At 49.9% G+C, this 25908-nt stretch overlaps 1 protein-coding gene across 3 annotated transcripts in view; it reads right to left on the minus strand.

Annotated features, from left to right (window-relative positions):
- The window catches only part of BDP1 (BDP1 general transcription factor IIIB subunit), a 197800-nt gene that overhangs the window by 147530 nt on the left and 24362 nt on the right, over positions 1 to 25908 (minus strand). For all 3 annotated transcript variants that reach the window (XM_069750670.1, XM_069750679.1, XM_069750688.1), the window contains exons 6-12: positions 23827 to 23957; positions 23645 to 23739; positions 20801 to 20855; positions 12534 to 12665; positions 12192 to 12449; positions 11146 to 11298; positions 2554 to 2722 (exon numbers count right to left, since the gene is read on the minus strand). In XM_069750670.1, coding sequence (XP_069606771.1) covers positions 2554 to 2722; positions 11146 to 11298; positions 12192 to 12449; positions 12534 to 12665; positions 20801 to 20855; positions 23645 to 23739; positions 23827 to 23957 — 993 coding nt within the window. The remainder of the gene's footprint in view (positions 1 to 2553; positions 2723 to 11145; positions 11299 to 12191; positions 12450 to 12533; positions 12666 to 20800; positions 20856 to 23644; positions 23740 to 23826; positions 23958 to 25908) is intronic.

The raw sequence follows: 25908 nt of genomic DNA on the forward strand, positions 1-25908 counted from the left end.
AGAGTATAAACAATGCTGTTCTAGAAAGATAGAGACACGGGGCCCTGACGAGATCCAATTTGAGAAGGGAATGCTCCCAAGGATGAGAAGGTGAAGGACAGAATGATGTCCTTGTTAACACAAAACGGAGAAACCACCTTCGAGAGAAAGAAAGAACTGGGTGCAGCACCACTTTCTCCTGATGGATGACAAGGAAGGGTGCACAGCAGGATAGGGCTGCCAGCTCTGAAACGCATCTGATGGAGGCAATCACCATTAGGAAGGTGATATTCCAGGAAAGGAAGGATTGATAAACTTCTTGAAATGGTTCAAAAGGGGCACCCTGAAGAGCGGTCAGGACCAGGTTGAGGTCCCAGGGAGGAACGGAATGAGCGTCTCCCTGTAAAAAAGTCCTCACTTGCGAGCGTGAAGCTAGGTTTCTCTGAAACAGGATCGAAAGAACAGAGACCCGACCCTTAACGGAGTTGAGAGACAGGCCAGACTCAAAGCCTGACTGAAGAAAGGAGAAAAAGCCAGAGAGAGAGAAGGACATGGGATCTGCCTGGTTGAATTCACACCAGCAGACAAAGGTCTTCCATGTGTGATGGTAGATGCGGGAGGAAGAGGGCTTCCTTGTTTAGATCATGGTTTTAATAACCTGGTCTGAGAAGCCTGCATCTTTCAGGACTGCGGGTTAAAATGAGAGTTGGTGAATGAGAACCCTGGGAAAGGAGGTCTGGACGATCTGGAAGTTTCCATAGGAAGTCTGCGATGAGACTGACGACTTCTGCATACCAAGCTCTTCTGGGCCAATCTGGAGCCACGAGGATGACAGGTATTCCTTCTGCCTTTATGTTCTTGATGAGTCTGGGAATCAGAGGCAGGAGAAGAAAGATGTGGAAGGTGTAACAGTCCACGGAAGAGCAAAGGCATTGGAGCCAGTCGCGGGATGTGAACACAAAGCGTGGAACTTTGTTGTTCACTTTGTTGTTGTTCATACTGGACACCATCAGGTCAACGTCGGGTATGCCCCATCTTTGACAGATCTGGTTGAAAAATGAAGGTTTCAGAGACCACTTGCTGGAGGAGAGTCCTTGGCGATTTAGGTAGTTGGCGGCCCAGTTGTTCTCACGGAATGTTAACTGCTGAAATCGCCAGTACCCTCTGCTCGGCCTAAGCAAGAATCTAAGAGACTTCCACCATGACAGAACTGCTTTGCGTTCTGCCCTGGTGATTGTTGTAGGTGACGGCCGCGGCAGTGTTGGACTGGATGGCCCGCTGGTAGGTCTTGCCAGTGTCAAAGGGTGAGGAAGATGGCCCAGAGTTCCAGAATGTTGATGGTAAGTGAGAACTCAAGCTTTCCAGTGGCCCTGGATTGTAAACTGGAGAAAAACCGCTGCCCAGCCCAGAAGACTGGTGTCATTCGTCACTATCTGCCAGTGCAGGGGGAGAAAGCATATCCTGCACGGGATGAGAGGAATGAAGCGCTACTAGGAAACAGACTGACGTACTTGCGGAGTAAGATGGGATGATCCAAGTAGGAGATCTGCTTGTCCCAACTTGATAGAAGGGCAAGTTAAAGAGGACGAGTGTGAAACTGAGCAAAGGGGCAGAGGTTACACTGCCCTGAAAGTGATCCTGTTCCTAGGTCGGCTTACAGAGGAACGGAGTCCTGCAGAAGATGGTGCCGAGCAGAGAAGGAGGGGGTGGGGAAGGAGTCCAGAGCGCTGTGCGGGGAAAGAAAAACGAGCCGACAACCCTGAGGAAGGAGAGCTCCAATTGGCTGGCAATCTCCTCCAGAGTGGAGCCCAAGAGGACTGACTGTGGGGTTCTGTGCAGCTGTGCCCTTGCAGTAAGGCCCTGGAGCCACCCATAGATCAGTAGCCCTTTTTTTAACCTCTTCTGCCTTCTTTGATGCAAAAGGGGGACCTAGAGAAGGAGGAGTAACCTATACAGATGCGGTCCTGACTCCTCCTTCTCAGAGAATGGAAGACTGTCTTCAGGGACCGCAGGTTGAAGGGAGTTCACTGGATTAGGTCAGTCTTCGTCCCGATGCAGTCTCAATCTGGTGGGTGAGTGGACTGGGAATAGGTGACAAAGGAGAGTCCTCTGGCTGCCCCAATACACTCTTGACGTGTTAGAGGTATGGTCCTGCGATAGGACATGACGTGGCATTCTCCACACTATTCTCTCGGTCTCTAGGTGGGAAATCAGTGTGACTCTACACCCTGTTTCCTGTAAGTTACAAGTTGAGCCTGAAAGAGAGAGGGAAAAGATTAATAAAACAAGGCCCTAAGGTAGAAATGGTTCTGGGAGCATAGCCGTATCTGCCTCCTACTGACACTACGCTAAAACTGAACATCACTCGTACCAGCGGAGAGATGGGGTGGGAGAGGGGCACCCTGCAGAGGAGGAGACAACTTTTTTTGCCTAATGGCAGCAGCATACACCCATTGTCTCATGTGTCCCCCAATGAAGCAATAGAGAAAAGAAGATTCTGTTAAATCTATCACATTTGACTCAGATACAATTTTATACGTTTTGTTTGCAGATGGCTAGTGTTGTTTAATATACCCAGATAGATCAAGTCCCGACTGGTAGTCACTCTCTACGGTAAAGAGTAGCAGTGAGGTTTCCTCTTCACATGTCAGAGCAGGAGACTGAGAGGAGAGATCATCTTCCCCATCGTTACAAGACACGTGCGGATCATCAGCCTCAGAATTCTCTGTTATGGCAAAGTCTCCTACAAGAGGGCAAAAGTGAGGAAAAAAAATGGCACATTAGTTATCATTATTCACAAAGCCAGTGGTTCCTGTACATCCTCAATCAAGGAAATAAACAGCAGTTTTATATTTTGGGTATTGTCATAATCACAGATCCCATATGCCTCTGTAGACCATGAGGCACATTAAAACGGCAGTATTAATAAATGGCCTGTAACCAAATTCATTTGGAGGCGCATGCCACGTAATGAATTTGACGCATCTTCTCAGGGACATGCGCCTCTGTGCACCTCACCAGAAATATTACTGATGAATTTGACGAGTGGCCATAGCCTAACTCCTTCTGCTCTCCAACTCTGCCTATTTTAGTGGACCTACTACAAACTGGCATGAAAACTGTGATAAGCAAACATTTTGCAACTTTCTGTATTGTTGTATGGCATTTTTCTGAAGAAAACAGATGAATGGGCCTCTAAGTTTCTCTGTACTGACAAAGCCACTAAAGGCATGGTCACAAGAGAGGGATTTTTGGTTCTTACCGTAAAATCTTTCTTGGAGCCTTCATTGGGGGACACAGGTAACCATGGGTGTATGCTGCTGTCGCTAGGAGGCCGACATTATGCAAATAAAGAAGAAATAACTCCTCCCCGGCAGTATACACCCTCCGACACGCACCAGGCAACTCAGTTGGTGCAAAAGCAGTAGTAGGAACAAGTAAAAATTAAACTCAACATATGTACCAACCCACAACAACGGCACTTTGGCCAAAAATGGTACAACGAAAAGGGAGGGTGCTGTGTCCCCCAATGAAGGCTCCAAGAAAGAGATTTTACGGTAAGAACCAAAAATCCCTCTTTCTTTCTCGCTTCATTGGGGGACACAGGTAACCATGGGACGTCCAAAAGCAGTCCCTAGGACGGGATATTCTGCAGAAAAAGAGGAGTTAGGTCGGCCGGTGAGAAACCGCCGCCTGCAGTATCTTCCCACCCAAGCTCGCGTCCGCAGAAGCCCGAGTATGCACCTTGTAGAATTTTACAAAGGTGTGAATGGATGACCACGTTGCGGCCTTGCAAACCTGCGAGGCCGAAGCTTGGTGACGAACTGCCCAGGAAGCTCCCACAGCCCGGGTAGAGTGAGCCTTCACCCCCGAAGGAGGCTGTTTGTTTTGGACACGGTATGCCTCCAGAACCGCCGAACGGATCCAACGAGCAATTGTGGAGTTGGAGGCGGGGAGTCCCTTTCGACGCTCTTCCGAGACGACAAACAGAGGATCGGCCTGACGAAAAGAAGCAGTTCTGGAAAGATAAATCTGGATAGCCCTGACCACATCCAGCTTTTGGAGAGATTTCTCCAAAGGATGAACTGGGGAAGGGCACAAGGAAGGGAGGACGATGTCCTCATTGATGTGAAATGCCGAAACTACCTTTGGTAGAAAGGAAGGAACTGGTCGAAGAACCACCTTGTTCTGGTGCAGGATTAGAAAGGGAGAACGACAGGACAATGCTGCCTGCTCAGACACTCTCCTAATCGAGGTGATGGTGACCAAGAAGGCCACCTTCCATGATAGAAGCGAGAAAGAGATGTCTCGAATCTGTTCAAAAGGCGCACACTGGAGAGCGTCTAACACGGGGTTGAGGTCCCAAGGCTCGATAGGAGGATGGTAAGGGGGAACTATATGAGCGACCCCTTGGATAAAGGTCCTAACCTGTGGAAGATTGTCCATCCTTTTTCAAAGAGACGTGGCCTGAGCGGAAATCTGACCCTTCAAAGTGCTCAGGGAAAGACCCGAATCAAGACCCGCTTGAAGGAAACCGAGAAGGGATGGAAGGGAAAAGGTCATAGTAAACAGACTGTTGTCCTCACACCATCGGAAAAAGGCCTTCCAACATCTATCGTAGATACGCGAGGAAGCCGGTTTTCTCGCTTTTATCATAAATACCAAAATTTCCAGATTCATTTTAGTGACTGCTGTCAGTCACAAAGCAATAACATATACCTCCATATATTGACCACACACTAATCAAGAGAACCAAAAGGAAGTTTTATAAAAGAATTATAAAGACTTTATTAATTTAATAATTAAAAAACAGGCACGTCAGCTACTGACAGTGCAATTAACATCAAAGTGCAAATATCAAAATACACCAGACATATAAGGCCTACCACACAGTAAATAGTATATGCTTACAGTTGCATTATATATTAAGATGCAGACATAAATATCCCAACAAAAAATCCCAGAGGGTAATAGTCCCGTTGGGGATAAACCATGGGCATTTCCGTAAACCCCAACTAATAACCATATGGGAAATTCCTATCATCCGGTACACCAATAAGTATAAGGCCAAACCCGTAATAAGTGCCCCATATCGTATCCGTCGAGGTGGAAAAATTAGGAAAGCATGTCTCAACCAATGCAGGTAGGCCTCTGCACGCACCCCGACACGCGTTTCGCCGCTGTTAGCCTCGCCTTCTCAAGGGGAACTCTCGCTTTTATCATAATCTCGATGACGCTGTGAGAAAAGCCTGCATCCTTCAGGACCGCGGCCTTAACGGCCATATCATTAAATTCAGAGACCGAGAATTCGGGTGGAAGAGGGGCCCCTGCGAAAGAAGATCCGGACGATCCGGTAGTCTCCATGGAACGTCTGATAGCATGTTAACTAGTTCCGCATACCAGGCCCTGCGAGGCCAATATGGAGCTACCAGGAGTACAGGGAACCCTTCTGTCTTGATCTTTTTATGACCCTTGGGATCAAGGGTAGGGGTGGGAACAGATAAGGCATCTGGCACAGGGCCCACGAGACCAGGAGAGCGTCGCATCCGACGGCCATCGGATCCAGAGATCTGGAAACGTACTGGGGAACCTTGTGGCTTGCCCGGGAAGCCATTAAGTCGACGTCTGGAACACCCCACCTCTGACAAATCTGGTTGAAGATTGAGGGGAGAAGAGACCACTCGCCCGCCATGAGGCCTTGGCGACTGAGGAAGTCAGCTTCCCAATTGTCCACCCCTGGGATGTGGACGGCTGATATAGAGGGAACGTGGTTCTCCGCCCAGCGCAGAATTTTTGCCACTTCCGTCAAGACCTGTCTGCTGCGAGTCCCTCCCTGATGGTTTATGTAAGCCACGGCTGTGGCGTTGTCCGACAATGTGGACCGGCTTTCCCGAGAGGAGGGACTGCCAGTGGACGAGGGCTAGGAAGTTGGCTCTGATTTCCAAGAGGTTGATAGGAAGGCGTGCCTCTTGAGCAGTCCAGCGGCCCTGGGCCATGAGGTGGAGAAAGACCGCTCCCCATCCCTGGAGGCTGGCGTCAGTGGTGATGACCTGCCAGCGGAGGGGAAGAAATGACCTCCCGCACAGAATGGATATGGATAGCGTCCACCAAGTGAGAGACTGCTTTACCTTGGGAGGGAGGCGAAGCGGGCGGTCCAGGAAAAGTGGGTTCCTGTCCCAGGCAGCCATAAGGGCCAGCTGGAGGGGGCGAGAGTGGAACTGAGCATAAGGAACCGCTTCCATGGAAGCGACCATTTTCCCCAGAACCCTCATGGCGAGGCGGAGAGGCAGAGGGTTCGGGCCCTTTAGTGCTCTGATACCCCGAAGAGAAAGGAACTTCTCCTTGGGGAGGAAGGCCTGAGCCTGAGAGGAGTCGAATTCCATGCCCAGGAACTCCAGACATTGGGTTGGAATCAAGGAGGACTTCTGATAGTTGATTATCCAGCCGAGGCGAATAAGCGTGTCCAGAGTAAGCTGGAGGCTCTCGCTGCAATCCCGACGAGACGAACCCTTGATCAGGAGATCGTCAAGGTATGGGATTACTAGAATCCCCTTTGAGCGCAGAATGGCCATGCCCGCTGCCATGACCTTCGTAAAGACCCTGGGAGCAGACACCAGACCGAAAGGGAGAGCCGTGAACTGGTAATGATGATCTTGGATCGCGAAACGGAGGAACCTCTGATGCTGTATGCAAATCGGGATGTGTAGGTACGCATCCCGAATGTCCACGGAACACAGAAATTCTTTCGGTTCCATGGGCGCGATCACCGAGCGCAGTGATTCCATTTTGAAGTGTCGAATTCGGAGATGGCGGTTTAACTGCTTGAGATCCAAAATTGGGCGGAGAGAGCCGTCCTTTTTTGGAACCACGAACAGGTTTGAGTAAAAACCCGAAAACTGCTTGTGATAAGGGACCGGAACTATAACTCCTGAAGTGAGGAGGGAATCAACGCCCTGGAGAAGCCCTGGGAGATGGGAGGACTGTTTGGGAGGACGAGAGAGAAAGAAACGTCTTCCTGGAGGCGAAGAAAATTCTATCTTGTAGCCTGAGGTGACGATCTCCCTGACGCAGGCATCATCGACTACTGATAGCCAAACCTCTGAGAACAGAAGAAGCTGGCCTCCCACCCTGGAAGGATTTCCAGGTGGGGGCGACCCGTCATTTATTAGAATATCTGTGGCCTCGAGGTCCAGAAGGATTTGAGGAGTGGCTCTTAGTTCTCAAGTGCGGGGGAGGCCTGAAGGAAGGCTTCCTCCGTTCTCCTTGGGAGGAAGACCGGTCCTGGCGAGCGGGGTTTGCTGAGGAGGTAAAGAACCGAAAGGACTGGGGGCCCTTCTTATTGAAGGGGCATCTAGGCTTGCATTGAGTAAGGAGGTACTCTTACTACCCGTAGCGTCCGAGATCATTTGATCCAGCTGCGTGCCAAAGAGTCTGGAGCTCTGGAAGGGCAGGCCAGCGAGGGATTTTTTAGAAGCGGAATCTGCGTTCCACGCTTTAAGCCAAAGAACTCGGCGAATGGCCACAATGTTACTGTTAGCCCTCGCCGAGCAAGCAGCCGCATCCAAGGAGGCATTCATGAGATATTTACCCGCAAGAGAAATCTGATCCGCCAAATCAGACAGTTCCTCAGCAGGAGCTGAGGCTAAAATGCCTCTGCACAGGGTCTTGGCCCAGGCAGACACAGCTTTCGCTACCCATGAAGAGGCGAAACTAGGACAGAGGGAGGCTCCAGAGGTCTCAAACGCCGATTTGGATAATGCCTCGATTTGTCTGTCCGTGGGATCCTTAAGAGATGCCGTGTCCGGAATAGACAAAACAGTCTGTAAGGATAATCTAGACACAGGCGGGTCGACCTTAGGAGACTCGGACCATTTGCCAACAAGGTCTGAGTGAAAAGGGTATAAAACGTCTAGCAGTTTCCTTCCAGGGAAACGTTTTCCAGGGTTTTCCCAGTGTCTAGACGTCGTGTTGTCAAACTCCTTGTGATTGGGAAAGACTCTAGAGGGACGTTTAATCCGTTTAAATGAAACGGAGAGGTCCTGAGAGATTGTCTTTTCCTCCTTAAGCTCAAGCGTCTGAATAATAGCCGAAATAAGGCTATCAACCATGTCCTGTGTTCCGGAAGTCTGATCTGCATCCGAGTCAGATTCCGACTGAGAGGTTATGTCAGACCCGACGTCCGCGGAGGGGGAATGGGCAGATTGGGGTATCCGGGCGTGATCCGGTGAAATGGAAGAGGAGCTAGAGAGGGTCCTCTTTCTGTATCTTTTTTCAGGCCTGCCTCTGTGAAGGTCTTGGTCAGGTGCGAGCGAATCGCCGTGTGAGGCGTTCGTGGCACTGGTGGCATTAGACAAAAGCGGGATACGTTCAAGTGCTTGGACCAGGGACTGAAACACTTTAGTCAAGTCAGACACTGATTGAGACATTGCAACAGCCCATTCCGGGGAAGGGAGGGTGCACTCATCCCGAGACCTAGGAGCTTCCTAAGGGACGGACATGCAGGACGTGCAGAAAGGAGATGGCTGACCAGAAGCCCACTTTTTCTTACAGCGAGCGCAGGCGTAGTGGATGACCGTAGTGGTATAGCCGGGTGCGGGGTTGGACATAGGTAGAGGTAGAAAACACTGGCTGCAGAGACAATACTGCAGGGAGGAGTACAGCCAGAGAAAGAAGCAGCGCAAGCCTATCAAAAACCCAGCGACAGTTGCGGGAGTTTGTGTCCCCCAGGAATCCTCATGCACCACGCGACGCAATGGAGACCAGGAGGAGGAAGTCGGCTTCTCTAGCGCGGAAAGAAACGCGCCGGAAGTGGGCGTGGCCAGGCGCATAAGGGAGAGCAAAGAAAGAGCCTCCCAAGAGAAAAGACCCCCCCCCCCCCCCCCCCCGTCGGCCGGGGAAGGTGTGCCCGCGGGGAGGCAGGGCAGGGCAAAGACGCTGGGGGCGTGGCCAGCCGGGCGCCAAAAAAGTCCGCCGAAGAAGAACGGCATGCGCCCGAAAAATGGGCAGTGCCAGAAATGAAGAGCCGAAAGGCGCGCGCTGGTAAACAAAACAAACAAAAAAACGGCGCGATGATTCAAATAAAAAAGGCGCCCGTTGCCTCAGGATCCCCTGCTGTCCCTAATAAAGGAATGCTAGAGCCGCGGCGACTACTTGCGGGAGAGATAAGCTAAGTGCTCCGAGGAGAGTGCGCGCCGCTTACATCTGGGGGTGGGGGGGTGGGGAGACAGACCAAACGGATCTGACGATCTGCTACCTGTAGTCGAGGATCGCGTCAGGATCGGTGTCAACCCCTTAGAAAGAGGGGAGGTCACCAAAGGTGACCACCGTCTTCCTCTCGGCCCTCTCCGAGGAGAGGGATGAGGGGGGGATAGGGCAAGGACTGGCCACCAAGAATAGTCACCCTGATACACCCAAAGGGTGACAGGGGACGAAGTCCTGACCAGCGGGTCCGAGAGGGTGCGGTGTGGGTGATACCAAACTGCTCTCTCGGTCGCTTAACGTGGGGAAAACAGGGTGAGAACTGCACCCTGTTACCCTGAAGAAAGCATCTGAAAAAGAAAGGGGAAATGATTGATAACACACAACAAATCCCTGTAAAATAAATGCGGATCTGTTATTCGATCCAGGTCCGCCTCCTACAGACACTAAGCAAAAACTGAGTTGCCTGGTGCCTGTCGGAGGGTGTATACTGCCGGGGAGGAGTTACTTCTTTATTTGTATTGTGTCAGCCTCCTAGTGACAGCAGCATACACCCATGGTTACCTGTGTCCCCCAATGAGGCGAGAAAGAAATGTATTTTTCAAGAGGAAGATGGCTTCAGGAAATATCAGCATGTATATAACTCCATTCAATGATAAAGAAACTGCTTATGGTAAAGTGATGGGAAAATGCTCAAAGACTCCTGGGCGTCTCCTCATCTCTCCCATTAACTTCCATTATGAAACTTAGAGAGTCTTCAGAGTGGAAAACTTATTTTTAACCACTCGGTGTCTTTGTAAGGATATGTGCACACGTTGTGGATTTGTCTGCGGATCCGCAGCGAATTGGCCGCTAAGGATTCGCAGCAGTTTTCCATCAGGTTAACAGTGCCGTGTAAAACCTATGGAAAACCAGATCCGCTGTGCCCATGGTGTGGAAAATACTGCGCGGAAAAGCTGCATTGTATTTTCCACAGTATGTCAATTGTTCCTTACCTGGTTTTGGTACAGTCACACTGAACGATATCGTTAACGATATCGTTGCTTTTTGTGACGTAGCAACGATATCGTTAACGAAATCGTTAGGTTTGACAGTGACCAATGATCAGGCCCTGCTGGGAGATCGTTGGTCGCTGGGGAAAGTCCAGCACTTTATTTTGTCGCTGGATCTCCCGCTGACATCGCTGAATCGGCGTGTGTGACGCCGATTCAGCGATGTCGTCACTGGTAACCAGGGTAAACATCGGGTTACTAAGCGCAGGGCCGCGCTTAGTAACCCGATGTTTACCCTGGTTACCGTTGTAAATGTAAAAAAAACACACACTACATACTTACATTCCCGGTGTCTGGTCATGTCCCTCGCCTTCAGCTTCCCGCACTGACTGGTGAGCGCCGGCCAGCCGTAAAGCAAAGCACAGCGGTGACGTCACCGCTGTACTTTACGGCCGGTACTCAGTCAGTGCTGGAAGCTGAAGGCGAGGGACCTGACCAGACACCGGGAATGTAAGTATGTAGTGTTTGTTTTTTTACATTTACAACGGTAACCAGGGTAAACATCGGGTTACTAAGCGCGGCCCTGCGCTTAGTAACCCGATGTATACCCTGGTTACCCGGGGACTTCAGGATCATAGACAGCTCTCCAGCGACCAGTGTGACAGCTCTCCAGCGACCAAACAGCGACGCTGCAGCGATCGGCATCGTTGTCGGTATCGCTGCAGCGTCGCTTAGTGTGACGGTACCTTAAGAGGCTCTTAGGACAATTTTGCTGAAGCCACTAGTAATTTTCAAAGGACAATGGGGGCGAGACTGGGGCTTGATAAGCAAAAGAAATAAGCAAAGCCTCAGAGACCAAATCCCCCATCCAGAGCAGGAGAGTCCTCAGCCACATGCATCTCATTGCCGGCCAATACTGCTGGAAAGGTCTGGATTTTAAGCCAACACCTATGGGGTAGCTGCGATGTATATTTACCATCATTTTCATCTTCCAGCTCAGTTTCTTTGTAATTAGGTTTCTTTTTCTGTATCCTCGTTTTCTTTTCAGCCAGGGTCCCTTTAAGATTTCCATCATCGTCTACTGAGTGAAGCTCAGGTTTGTTGCCAGTGTCCAGTGTGAGGTCCTTAGCTATAGAGACATAATAAGCACAGTCATTCAGATAAGGAAAGGCTGTTTCTCGGTCAATTCATGGGGGGGGGGGGCACAAGAACCGTGGGGGTATGGCGCTGCCACCAGGTGGCAGACACTAAGAAATACACTTAAAAGTCGGCTCCGCTCCTGCACACACCGGACTAAATCTATTTAGCTTCGTGTCATGCGTGAGGCGGACAGAGGCCTGGAGCTCCAGACCTGTCTCTAGATAATTTGCTTTTTTATTTTGTTCTAACTTTTTTCCCTTTAGTTATAGGTTGAGAAACAGAGAGAAATTGCCAAAACTACAACGCGGAAGGGGGTCACCCTGTACCTTCCTAGGTCTGGACGGCAGGACCTTATTCCCTAATGCAGCTGCGTCCCTGTGACAGGCGGACTGTCCATGCCCTCGCCTCCCCACCAGAGTGACGCATTATTCACATGTTCTTGCCGCGCTTTTCAAGGGCAAATAGGCTGGCAATTACGACCCCAGCAAAATAAAAGATTTCTGAAATCTCCAAACTGCTTATTTATTCTTTGTTGATAACAACCAAAGTGTTTTTATTTTTTTTGTAAATCTGCAGCATCTCAATTTTTTCAGCGATTTTGAACCATTTCGCATCCGTTCAATTGAATAGGGAAAAAATGAAAAGTAAAAAACACATCAAAAGTGGCATATTTTTCGTTTTTCTTGCCAACACTGGTTTTAGGTGCAGAAAAATCTGCTGAGAAAACAACGTGTGCACATAACCAACGGGTTTAATAAATTAGCCCTCCTGGCAAGCTAAGAAAATAGATATAACAGAGGAAAAATCCGATGGTATAAGCACATGGATGGGTATATTGTGTGCAAAAAATTAGTTTTGTAGAGTAAGAGAATGACTTCTCACTTTTACTAGACTTCTCTTTTTTTGGCATCGGTGTTAGATCATCATCCTGCGACTCGCGATTATTTTCCTCTTCTGGCTTCTTTGTGCCATCTTTTTTCCTCTTGGGCTTCTTCTTTTTGACAGGATCAGTCGCCCCTGAGCACTCATCGACATCTAGCGATCTCTTGTTCTCCTTCTCAGCTGTGCCGGCATCCGCTCCTTCCTCCTCGGATATGGCCGATTCCTCATCATGAAGGCTTTGTTCTGCCGCAGCTTTGTCTGTTGCATAAATCAAATCTATTAATATAGTATAAAAGTGGTAATCCCCCTTATGATTTATTAAATGGAGGGAAAAGACATTACCTTTTTGCTTCCTGCGTGGCTTAGTGTTGGTCTTACGTGGCTGATTACTTCTGGCTTTCTTTTTTTTTCCTTCTTCTAGAGCTTTCTCGAGAAGTTGAGCAAAAAACTCAAAATCAAAATCCTTAGTTTCCCCTAAAAATCAATCATAAAAAAATGGTTTAGGTGGCAACATATTCACGATTCCAGACATATGCCTGGGCATAGTAAATATCTGTGGTTAGTTATAGCACCTCACGCCTCTTATTTTCCCATCACGCCTCTCATTCCCCCCTCACTCCTCTCATTCCCCCCTAACACTTGTCATTTTGACCTCACATCTGTCATTTTCCGATCACTCCACCATTTTCCCTCACTCCTGTCATTTTGCACTCACCTTTTCACCTCACACCTCTCATTTTCCCCTCAGTATATACATGTATGTCATCTCCTCCTATATATAGTATATACCTGTATGTCATCTCCTGTATATAGTATATACCTGTATGTCATCTCCCCTTTATATAGTATATACCTGCTGTAGGTCATCTCCTCCTCTATATACCTATGTGTCATCTCCTCTTTTATATAGTATATACCTGTATGTCATCTTCTCCTGTATATAGTATATACCTGTGTCATCTCCTCCTGTATATAGTACATACCTGTAAGTCATCTCCTCTTGTATATAGTATATACCTGTGTGTCATCTCCTCCTGTATATAGTATATATTCTATACCTCTTAATGTCCATAAACTCAGGATGATTGGCAAAAAAAAAAAAACTTGTGAGGCAGTTTTGTTCGTTTAAAGGACACTGGGTGATCCTGGTTAGTATCGGGATTTTTATCTAGTTTCAGAATGTGATTAACCGCCTCGATGAAGGAATCAATGGACTATTGGAACTCAGGGTAATTCGGGTCTGGGGCCACATCGGACTCGTAGTATTCTGAGTCGTGCTCACTGTAAGCCCCTGGAGAAGGAGAACGAGACACAGAGCTAGCGGATGAAGAGGCATCGGAGTTCCGTGGGGAAGTGTCACGGGTACGTTGGCTTGAGGAGGTTAAGGAGGAATCGCAAAAGGATTCTAAGGCCTTTGCGAGAGAAGCCATGGACTGTGTCAAAGAGGAAGCCCACTCAGGGGGGCTGGCACCGCTGAGTTCAACAGTGGCGGGGGCCTCCTGAGAGCCTGAAGATTCACAGTCCGTGCAAAGAGGTTTAGGATGTTTCCGCAGTAGGGAAACATTTCAAGAGTTGCATGAGGCATATATCACCGTGAGCATCTTATCCGCATTTTTATAAGCCTTTGATTGCGATACTGCAAAGGCTGATGAAAGCTTGCAGGGATGTGTGAACCTGCAGCGGAGGGGTTAGTGCCTGCCATGGAGGATGAATGCCTGCAGCTGAGGGGTTAAGCAGCATGCACCTGCAGCGGTGTGTGTGGCTATCTTACCCAGGTCCTGCGTGGCCCCAAAGAAGTGCCTGTGCACGGATCTGCAGCGGTAATGCGTCCCCCACAAGCTTCCTGCCTAGGACGCGCCAGGAAGTAAGGTCCGATGGGAGATTTGGCGCTTCTCGTGAAGTGTGAGAAGCGCCAGAAGCGGTGGGAGGAGAGAAAAGGGCAGAGGGGGCCAGGAAGAATGAAGAGCGACTCCCCGCCCACTCTGTACAGGCCCGGCCAGAAGCGCTCGGAAAGGGGGCGGGGTCGCCGTGATAGGGACGCGGAGCTTGCCGGGACCATAGGCGTGGTTGGGCCTACCGCAACCAGAAGCCGGGGACAAAAGTAGAGGCTGTGGCGATGGAGGCGGCCGCAGCCAGCGGTAACGGACGCGGTAGCAGGGGCAATAAAGTACTGCAGCTGTGGCGGAGAGGATCGCAGCGGAGAAGATGGCGGTAGCAGGCACATAGGCAGGCAGGCTGGTGGTGTAACGGACGCGGCGGTAGTAAAGGCCGCGGTGCAGCCTATGGGCTGGGTGCCGAAATCCCCGGGGGCCCGGACATAAACACAGGACCCCGGCGAGGGAGGTAAGGAGTCCTCCCTCCCGCTGAATGGCCGTACTCACTGAGGTCTGAATCAGGAGTGCTGGGCCACAGACAGTGAATATCAATCGCACCGTCCATCCTCAATCTACCATCCCTTTGATAGGGAGGTGGAGAGGGCACGATGGATTCCTGACACCAGCCGCTTTCTCTCAGTGGTGGTGCAGTGGGGCCACACAAAAGCCACGAGGGAGCTTCTCCTTCACCTCATTCGGGGGCAGGCCGGCGAAAGTCCTGGCTCTGGAAGGGGGTAGATGGGGGCGACACCCCATGTTCACGTCCGTTGTCGGTGTGGGGAGAGAGCGGACCCATTAAAGGAATCCGTTGCCCCGATGAGAGCCCAGGCTAACGATGCAGGAGGTGGTACGGGGAGGCAACACTCCGCGTTCCAGCCTGTTGATGTTTTTGGGAGATCGGGACCTTGAAAGGCCCTGTCACCAGCTCAATCCGTGGAAAAAAAAACAACAAAAATAGTAAAAAGTAAATAGGGATTTTTGTGTACTCACCGTAAAATCCTTTTCTCCGAGCCATTCATTGGGGACACAGACGGTGGGTGTATGCTGCTGCCACTAGGAGGCTGACACGAAGGGATACAAAAAAAAGTTAGCTCCTTCCCTGCAGTATACACCCTCCTGCTGGCTAACCAGTTCGGTGCAAAAGCAGTAGGAGATCAATAACATATGAGAGTATAGCATGTCAAATTAAAAAAACAAGCATAAGCTAATACCAGGGAGGGAGCTGTGTCCCCCAATGAATGGCTCGGAGAAAAGGATTTTACGGTGAGTACACAAAAATCCCTATTGCTCCTTCGCCTCATTGGGGGACACAGACCGTGGGACGTCCCAAAGCAGTCCCTGGGTGGGGACAACAATAGATCAGGCCCTGTGTAACCGCTACTTACAAGTTTGCCACCGCGGCCTGCAGAGTCTGCCTGCCCAGACTCACATCTGTGGAAGTGTGGGAATTATAGTGCCTTAGGAATGCATGCGGACTGGACGAGTTCGCAAGCTTGCAGCCGTGCTTGCCGACGTATGGTGCCTAGAGCCCCCAGACGGGGAGATAGGCTGACATCTAGGACGGAAGGACTCCTGGATGGTAAAACTAATCCACCAGGCTAGCATGTCTAATGAAGCGGCTAAACCCTTCCTGTGACCGTCAGGAAGAAGCCTTCTTGCCGTCGGGAAGCCCAAAAATAGTGTCCAACCTTCGGAAGGACGCCGTCCTTGATACGTACCTACTCGGAGCACTCACTTCATCCAGATTATGGAGAACCCATTCCGTTTTTTTGGACTGGAGCCGAAAGAGATGAGAGAAGGACGATGCCCCTGTAACAGTGGGAATACAATACCACCTTGGTAACAAGGGAAGGGGATGGCCTGAGGACAACCTTGCCTTGATGGTATTAAGGAAAAAAGTCAAAGAACAGAGCGGCAAGCTCTGAAGACTAATCAGGATGACAAGACAAGAACGCAGAGAAAAAAGGGAGCGACCTTCCCTGATAGTAACGTCTGCCCGGATCAAAAAAGTCTACTGTAAGACCCCCAGGACCATTAAGGTCCCAAAGATCTAACGGTATGCAGTAGGGAAGAACCACAGGTGAAGACTCCCTGCGAGGAAGTCCATATTTGCAGTTTTGTTGCAATAAGACGGAAAAATACTAGTACCGCAAGCGAGAAATCCTGACATGGTCAGTGCGGGTGTCCCAGGATCACTGGGGCCCTTCCTGCGTCCAGAAAGATCTCGGAAGTAGTGGAAGAGGGGATATGGAAATTGGTACATGGAAGAACAGAGAAATGTACTGCCGAGATCACCGAATGATAGATCTCGGCCCAACAGAGTGTGAGGAACCTCGGCCATGGCGCTTGACTGTGGGTACCTGCTAGATGATTGACGTATGGCACAGCCGTGGCATTATCCAATTGAAGACGGATGGAGTGACCCTTAAGGCAGTGAACGTGCTGTAGGATTAGCCGTACCGTTCGGATCCCCAGAGCAATGATCGGGAGAAGAAGACTGGCATTGGTATTCACTAATAACCATTGGACCAGGAGAAGGCCCTGGATGAGGAAGGAGCTCAGAGACTACCCTTTGAAAGCCTGATTGACTTGCTGAAAATGAGCGGAGCAAAGGAAACTGCTTCCATTGTCATCACCATTTTTCCTCAGAACTCTACTAGCGAATCGAATGAACTGAGGGGATGAGTGATCAAGTGCGCGAGCTCCCTGTTGAAGGGCCACGACCTTGATTGACTCGAGAGAGAATTACCATCCTTCTTGTGCAGGATCAAAAAAGGATCTGCTGGGCTGGAAATGAGGAAAAACTTGTCTTAGTTTAGCTGCCAACCCAGGCGAGAGGGTATCGCAAGTGATATAGATGACTCAGCGTAGTCCTGGAAGAGCGGCTAGAAAATCGACCAAATAGGGCAGGACGACCATGCTTCTAGGGTGCAAGAGGAACAGGACAACTGCCATGACCCTTGCGAACACTCTGGGTGCGGTAGCCAGGCCGAAGGGCAAGGTCGTGACTTGAAAATGCTGTTTGCGAATGGAGAGGCGAAGGGATTATTGTAGAGGGGAAAAATAGGAATGTGAGGGCAAGAATCCCGAATGTCGATGGATGCCAGAAACTCCACCTTTTTCTGTTGAAGTAATGGATGAGCGGAGGAACTCCATCCGAAAAAAGGAGGACCTTGTCAAAGGTTTTTAGAAGTTTGAGGTCCAGGATTGGTCTTACTTTTCATTCCCCCTTTTTGGAACCAAGATCCCTTGAATCTAGACTGTCCTGGACAACCCTTCCACTGCTGGTTGGGTCTGTAGAAAAGATACGATCCCTTGTTAGTCTCCCGCTCAGAAGATTTGATTGGCCAGCTGTACCGTCTTCGGGGAAAGGTTACTTGTGTGAATCAAAGTAGTTAAGGTCTCTGACCAGGAGACTATTGCTCAAGCAACCCATGTGGTGGCTAAGGAAGGGTAGAGTGCTGAACCCAAAGCCGCAAGACGGAATGAACCAGATTTGCTATCCGACCGTCCGTGGTATTTTAATTGATGATAGATCGGGCAGGGATACTGGTAGGTATACCACAAGAAATTCTACTCGGTTAGTCTGCCAAGTGGCAGAAAGCGGGGCTGCATCCAGCAGGTCAGGAAAAAAACGTCTCTTGCCATCATCGTGCAGAGTAGAAAATTAGGAACCCTCGATCCACCATCCTCTTAACAGGGAAGTGGAGAGTAATCGTCCGCCTTCTTGCATCATCCGCTAAATAGTGGTGATGCAAAAGGGGGTGCTCGGACGCCAAAAAGGGGTGCCTCTGTACATTCCCAGAGTTGAGGTCCCCGGGTGGACAGGGCAGGTTGTCTGGCGTTAGGCTTGGATGCAGAAGAGGATACATGGAGGCAACACTCCATGTGCTCATCTGTTGATGGTGTGGGGAGATCGGTGCCCTTTAAAGGACCCGTCAGGTATGGCATCCCACGCAGAGGCTTCTGTCCAGTGAATTGCTCGTCAATTTGGTTGATGATATAAATAGGCGAGTCCATCCTTTTCTGAAGCTCTGGCAATCCAAGGCAATATCCGATCTGTAGTCAGAGCCTTGTTCTCAGTAAATCATTGGGGAGAGATCAGGAAAAGAAACTTACGATTTCTAGATGCCTGTACGTTTCTAGAATACTTGCGGCCCCTGCTAGCCGACGGCTCCCATGTAGGAGAGGGACCATGTATATCGGTCCTGCGAGCACTCCGAGCCACAGAGGGTTCACGGAGGGATTCAATCTGTTGGTCAGAGAAACCATGGATTGCGGTAAGTGACAAAGTCCACTGAGGGAGACTAGGTATTCTGGGATAAAGTGGGATCAGCGGCGGAGCGCTCCTGAGCTCATTTAGGGTGACCGGCTGCGGATTGATCATGTGCCCTTAAGACCAGGGAATATTGGCCTTGTGCCTTTAAGAGGAGGGCATACTGGTCATGTGCCTTTAAGACCAGGGCATACTGGTCATGTGCCTTTAAGACCAGGACATACTGGTCATGAGCCTTTAAGACCAGGGCATACAGGTCAGGTACTTCCTTACCCGGGTACTGATGTAGAGTCGTTGTCTTTTAATGCCAAAACAGTCACCCTTGTGTGAGCCGGCCGGGTGGAGCAAGATGGCCACCGGGAGTTGGAGAGGTGGTAAAATCTTGCAAAGAGCGAGAAGTGCCAATTTGGGGGGTGGAGCCACAGACATGATGTGGGCGGAGCCTTGAGACTTCCATGAATAGGCCCAAGCCAGGGCCTAAATTTCTTCAGCCGACGGGCAGTAGAAGTGAGGGGCGTTGTAGTGGCCGAGAAAATTGAGCAATCCAGTGGCAGGCGAGAAGCGCCAGAAAAGCGGGCAGAGCCGCCTTAGGCTACGTTCACACTAGCGTTGCGCCGCCCTGCGTCGGCGACGCAACGCGCGACGTACGAAAAAACGCGCGCAAAAACGCGCGCGTTTTGCGACGCGTGCGTCGTTTTTTGACCAAAATCGGACGCACAGAAAATGCAACTTGTTGCATTTTCTTGCGTCCGACGCTAGCGTCGGAAACGACGCAAGTGTCGAAAAACGCCACCCTAAAAACGCACGCGTCCCCTATGTTAAACATAGGGGCGCGTCGCCGCTGCGTCGCCGGCGCAACAGCGACGCACATTGGCAGAACGCCAATGTGAACGTAGCCTTAGCGCACCATAGTGCTGGCGAGGCTTCCGGGAGAGATCGGTGCCCTTGAAGGGACCCGTCGCCCCCAAGAATCAGCCCAGGCCTGGCATCCCACGTCCCAGGAGAGAATACGGAGAGGCGACACTCTCCGTGCTCTCCTGTTGATGGTTCGGGGAGATAGGAACCTTGAAAGTATCCGTCGCCCCATTCGTCTGTGGCCTACACATCGTCCAAAGCCAGGGGCTAAATTTTTGCAGCCGGCCAGCAGCGTTACCTCAGGTAGGTGGGCCACAGGGAAGATGAGGCTGCCTGTCAGTATGTGAATATCCCACTGCAGAGGCTCACCGCTGACTGGATCCACTCACCATCGGTGCGCGTCCCGGCATGGAGCCGCCGCAAATGACTGGGTTTCAGCGCTGTGGAAAGCGCGCACACTCTACTGTTCTGCTGCAGGTCAGGTTTTGCAGCGTGGACGGTGCAGGGATAAAAGGTGTAAGCCTCAATCGACCATCCCTTTGTTAGGGGAGGTGGAGAGGGACAGTCCGCCTCCTTGTGCCATCCGCTTTTACAGTGGTGGGACAATGGGGGCCGCTCGGACGCCATAGAGAGGGGCCTCTGTACATCCATGGAGTTCAGTCCCTGGGTGGACAGGGTCAGTTGTCTGGCATTAGGCCTGGCTGGGGAAGAGGGTACGTGGAGGCGACACCCCATGTGCTCGTCCATTCAGGGTGTGGGGAGATCGGGGCCATTGAAGAGACCCGTCGCCCCTAAGAATCAGCCCAGTCGTGGCACGTCACAGGAGAGGCGACACTCTTCGTGCTTGCCTGTTGATGGTTCGGGGAGATCGGAGCCTTGAAAGGATCCGTCGCCCCCCTTCACTCCGTTAATTTAAAAAATAAAAATTTACAGAAAAGTAAAAAATAAAATAAAAACGTTGGGGTCTGAACCAGACCCAAGTGCCTCCTACAGACACTAAGCAAGAACTGGTTAGCTGAGAGCCAGCAGGAGGGTGTATACTGCAGGGGAGGAGCTAACTTTCATTGTGTCACTTAGTGTCAACCTCCTAGTGGCAGCAGCATACACCCACGGTCTGTGTCCCCCAATGAGGCGAAGGAGAAAATAGTAAAAAATAAAATATAGTCGGGGTCTGAAATCAGACCCTAGTGCCTCCTACAGACACTAAGCAAGAACTGGTTCACGAGAGAGCCAACAGAGGCTGTATACTGCGGAGGAGTTAACTTTTTTTTGTGTATTTGCTTAGTGTCCTCCTAGTGGCAGCAGCATAACACCCATGGTCCTGTGTCCCGCAATGAGGCGAAGGAGAAAAACTGCTGAAAAACTCAGCTTATACTCGAGTATATAAGGTATATTATACACAATATTATATACACACACAGATGTAGATTTTTGATGTGTGTGCACGCGATTGTGTACATATGCACATACCTCCATACAGGCACGCATACTTACACACACGGGGCCGGATACCTTACAAGCATTTACAAAACCTTGCAATGAGCAAAAATCATTACATTTCATTTCACATCAGATACATAATACATTTACAGAAAATCACTTACTAAAAGCCTTGTCTATCCTCCATCCATTCACTTTTTCTTCCTTCTTAAATTTGTTCTAAAAAGTGAAAAAGTAAATATAAAAAAAAAAAAAAATTAAAACATTTTTACTTTAAAAAGTTTATGGCAAATACTAGAAACCATTGAATAAAAGTTTGATGTACAAACAAGCCACGCAGTTGTTGAAAATGGGGATTGTGGACATCATCCTAAAGGGAACACTTAGTTGTGAGATCACATAAAAATTGTTTAAAATTTTACTTGTGTGTCTCTGTATCCCCATAGTCACACACTGGCAGATATGCATTTCCCATCGAGACCCGAGTTTGTGTGAACCTCAGCATACACGCAGCACATATAACACATAGCAAGCCTGTTGTCCATTTAAAGGGAACATGTTCAAGTGTAACACGAATTATGTAAAAATTGTTATAATTAAACATGCTGTGGGGGTTCGGGTGCGGAAACCCTCACTGACCAGTCAAAACATTGAATTGTGCACGGAGAGGTGTACAAGCTTAACAGTAGGTCTGTGGGCCCATATACCGGTCTGTGAGAGCATACTCAGCCCGCAGACGGACTATTGAGCTCATATTCCGCTTTGTGAGCGTGACTCATGCAGGAGCCTTTTCACCAATCAGTGGGTGTCTCAGGACTCAGACCCCGGCCAATCAGAAACACTATGCAGCACCTATCTATTATATAATTGTCTACGGGTCACTTACGTCTGTCTGTCCTTCTGTCTGTCATGGATATTCATTGGTCGCGGCCTCTGTCAGTCATGGAAATCGACGTCGCTGATTGGTTGCGGCAAAACAGCCACGACCAATCAGCAACGGGCACAGTCCGGAAGAAAATGGCCGCTCCTTCCTCCACGCAGTCAGTGCCTGGCGTCCACATACTCCCCTCCGGCCAGCGCTCACACAGGGTTAATGGCAGCGTTGACCGCGGTGTAACGCACTCGGTTAACGCTGCTATTAACCCTGTGTGACCAACTTTTTACTATTCATGCTGCCTATGCAGCATGAATAGTAAAAATGTCTTATGTTAAAAATAATAAAAAAATAAAAAATAGTTACATACTCACCCTCCGGAGCCTCCGGATCGAACCGGCCGGTTACCGATGCTCCTCGCGACGCCCCGGTGACCGCTGCATGCATTGCGGTCTCGCGAGATGACGACATACGGTCTCGCGAGACCGCTTCGTCATCATCTCGCGAGACCGCAATGCAATCTTCAGACCGGAACGCGCGACAAGCATCGGGAACCGGCCGCTTCGATCCGGAGGCTCCAGGAGGTGAGTATAACTATTTGTTATTTTGCTTTTTTTTTTTTTTTTTTTTTTTTTTAACAGGGATATGGTGCACACTACGTGGCTCTGTGCTGTATACTACGTGGCTCTGTGCTGTATACTACGTGGCTCTGTGCTGTATACTACGTGGCTCTGTGCTGTATACTACGTGGCTCTGTGCTGTATACTACGTGGCTCTGTGCTGTATACTACGTGGCTCTGTGCTGTATACTACGTGGCTGGGCAATATACTATGTGAACTACGTGGTTGGGAAATATACTATGTGAACTACGTGGTTGGGAAATATACTATGTGAACTATGTGGCTGGGCAATATACTACGTGGCCGGGCAATATACTACGTGGTCGGGCAATATACTACGTGGACATACATATTCTAGAATACCCGATGCGTTAGAATCGGGCCACCATCTAGTAATGTATAAAAGCTTTTATAAAATGACATCTACACTTTATTATGTCCCTTCACCCCTTGAACCAAATGTGACTATTCATGTCGACTCCTTTAATACCATAAATCAGCCACCAAAAATGGCTGCAGCAGAGGCTTTGGGAACCCCGTTTAGCAGTCTGATCCGCATTGCCCGTCTTTTCATTGGTGAGGGATGGACCAGCATCAGCAATGTCGGTGATGTATCCATCTCGAGGCAGAGAAAGACGGGGAAGGCTCCATTCAGACCCCATTTCACTGCAGCAGCCATTTTGGACATAAAAAGAAAAGACGACTGATCTAAGGCTAGTTTCACACTGGCGTTTTTTGCCAGACGTCGCAATGCGTCGTTTAGGGGAAAAAACGCATCCTGCAAAGTTGTTTGCAGGATGCGTTTTTGCCCCATAGAGTAACATTACCGACGCATTGCGACGTATTGACACGTCGCAACAGTCGTGCGACGGTTGCGCCGTGTTGTGGCGCACCGCCGGGAACAAAAAACGTTAAATGTAACGTTTTTTGCTCCAGACGGACCGCTTTTTCCGACCGCGCATGCGCGGCCGGAACTCCGCCCCCACCTCCCCGCACCTCACAATGGGGCAGCGGATGCGCCGGAGAATGCATCCGCTGCACCCGTTGTGCGGCGATAACAACGTTAGCGTCGAAATCTCGGCCCGACGCAATGCGACGGGCCGAATTCCGACGCTAGTGTGAAAGTAGCCTAAGAAAGGATAAAAAGTAGCAGCAGAACGGAGGCCAATAGGTGGAGTGACGATTTTTTAGAAATGTAAACTATGATCATGTTTACTATAGAGGGGGGTCACTTAAAATTGGTATAGCTGTACAGGAACTTATTGTGGTCTTTTTTGGGTAAGCAGTGGCCAGAATCCTTCCAGTGGCCACTGCTTCTATTTCTACAGCAGTAGCCAATGGCTGGATTTAGTGGGCACTGCTGTAGAAAAAAAAAAAAAAAAAAAAAACAGTGGCCAGTGTGAAAAATGCAAGATTTTTTTTTATCGTTTTATTTACAAAAATTACATAAACCTCATTTTCTGGCAACATCGTCCCTTTAACCAAGCAGAAATAGAATAAAATGGCCTCTCACCTTAATCTCTGTTCTTTGTCTGTGAGGGAACAGTTGGCTGATCATTGTGAAGTCCGTTCCCACCATACTGATGGCCAAGAAGAACAGATCTGTCTCTAAAACATAAGCAAACGTTCAGTCAGATATGTCCCTAGGAAGATCTGACATTGGGCGATGGCTGCAGGAACAGATGGTATACAGACCTTGATTAGACCAAGGCTTTGAGTAATTAGACCGCCGAAAACTAGTATATGTCGTCGTGGAACCTCGTTCAAAAATGGGATCGTTCCCTTCAACAATCGGTGCTTTAGCTCTAATCACTTCCACGGTTAAACTAAAATAAAGGCACAGGAAGAGAGCATTTTATTTTATACAAGAGAATATAGCAATTAAAAAGGAGTATCATGACTGTTGTCGGGTGTCCTGGGACCAGGGTCTCCCTAGCTGGCCCTGTTCCACGGATTACTTCTTATGGTGAAGATGCTGGGGCCAGGTACCTTGCCTTAGCTCCTGAATCCGCCCTCAGTCTGTACCCTTCCCCCACCCAGGGAAGAGGGGAGTAATATTGTACCGTAATACACCAACCAGATTAACAAGAGAACAGGGATAAAATAGGGATTTTTGTGTGTACTCACCGTAAAATCCTTTTCTCAGAGCCACTCATTGGGGGACACAGGACCATGGGTTATGCTGCTGTCACTAGGAGGCTGACACTAAGCTGAGACAAAAAAAGGTTAGCTCCTCCCCTGCAGTATACACCCTCATGCTGGCTTCCAGAGACCCAGTTCAGTGCAAAAGCAGTAGGATAATAACAATATATCAAGTAACATTAGCATATAACATGTCAAACAAACAGTCAAAGACCAAAAAAGGTAACGAGCCGTAAGGCTACTAGGGTGGGTGCTGTGTCCCCCAATGAGTGGCTCGGAGAAAAGGATTTTACGGTGAGTACACACAAAAATCCCTATTTCTCCTTCGCCTCATTGGGGGACACAGGACCATGGGACGTCCCAAAGCAGTCCCTGGGAGGGAAACAAAACAACCAAATAACTCCGTGTACCATCTAACTACAAATGCGCAACGGCCGCTTGCAGGATACGCCTGCCAAGGGCCGCGTCCGCAGAGGAATGGATGTGAACATTGTAATGCTTTGTGAAGGTATGCAGGCTGGACCACGTTGCGGCCTTGCAAACCTGCTCCGCTGTTGCCTGGTGCCGGATGGCCCAGGAAGCACCCATCGACCGAGTGGAGTGTGCTCTAATCCCCGCCGGGATAGGACTGCCCCTGACCCGATAGGATTCCTGGATAGCAGATCGGATCCATCTGGCCATCGTGGATTTAGACGCAGCCAAACCCTTTCTGTGACCCTCCGGGAGCACGAAAAGGGCGTCCGATTTTCTGAAATGAGCCGTTCTGGAAATGTACCTCCTGAGGGCCCGTACCACGTCCAGAGTATGGAGAGCCTTCTCGACCCTATGCTTGGGCTGCGGGAAAAAAGAAGGAAGGATGATGTCCTCGTTAAGATGAAAAGATGAGACCACCTTCGGAAGAAACGCCGAGGAAGGGCGTAGGACCACTTTGTCCTGATGAAAGGCCAGGAACGGTGCCCGGCAGGACAAAGCGGCGAGCTCTGAAACCCTTCTGATGGATGTCACCGCTACCAGGAAGGCAACCTTCCATGAGAGGACAGAGAGCGGAACGTCTTGAAGGGGTTCGAACGGAGGCTCCTGAAGAACCCCCAGGACCAAGTTGACATCCCAGGTTTCTAACGGCATCCTGTAAGGAGGAACCACATGGGAGACTCCCTGAATGAAGGTCTTGACTTGAAGGTTGGCGGCGATCCTGCGCTGGAACAGCACGGATAACGCTGAGATCTGGCCTTTGAGGGAACTCAGTGCCAATCCGGAGTCCAGACCGGACTGAAGGAAATTCAAGATGCAAGGGATAGAGAAAACGAGCGGAGGGAGCCCTCGGAGCCTGCACCATGAGAAGAAGGTTTTCCAGACTCGGTGATAAATGGAGGCGGAAGACGCCTTTCGAGCACTTAACATGGTGGGTATGACCTGCTGAGAGAAACCGGCACGAGTTAGAATCCAGGTTTCAACAGCCACGCCGTTAAACGTAGGGCCCCTGAGCTCTGGTGGCAGATCGGACCTTGGCGAAGTAGGTCTGGGCGGTCTGGTAACCGCCAGGGGACGTCGGCTACGAGCTGAACGAGTTCCGCGTACCAAGCGCAGCGTGGCCAATCTGGGGCGACCAGAATGACCGGAACCCCCTCCGTCTTG

Source organism: Ranitomeya imitator, chromosome 1, assembly GCF_032444005.1.
Source record: "Ranitomeya imitator isolate aRanImi1 chromosome 1, aRanImi1.pri, whole genome shotgun sequence".
NCBI lineage: Eukaryota > Metazoa > Chordata > Amphibia > Anura > Dendrobatidae > Ranitomeya > Ranitomeya imitator.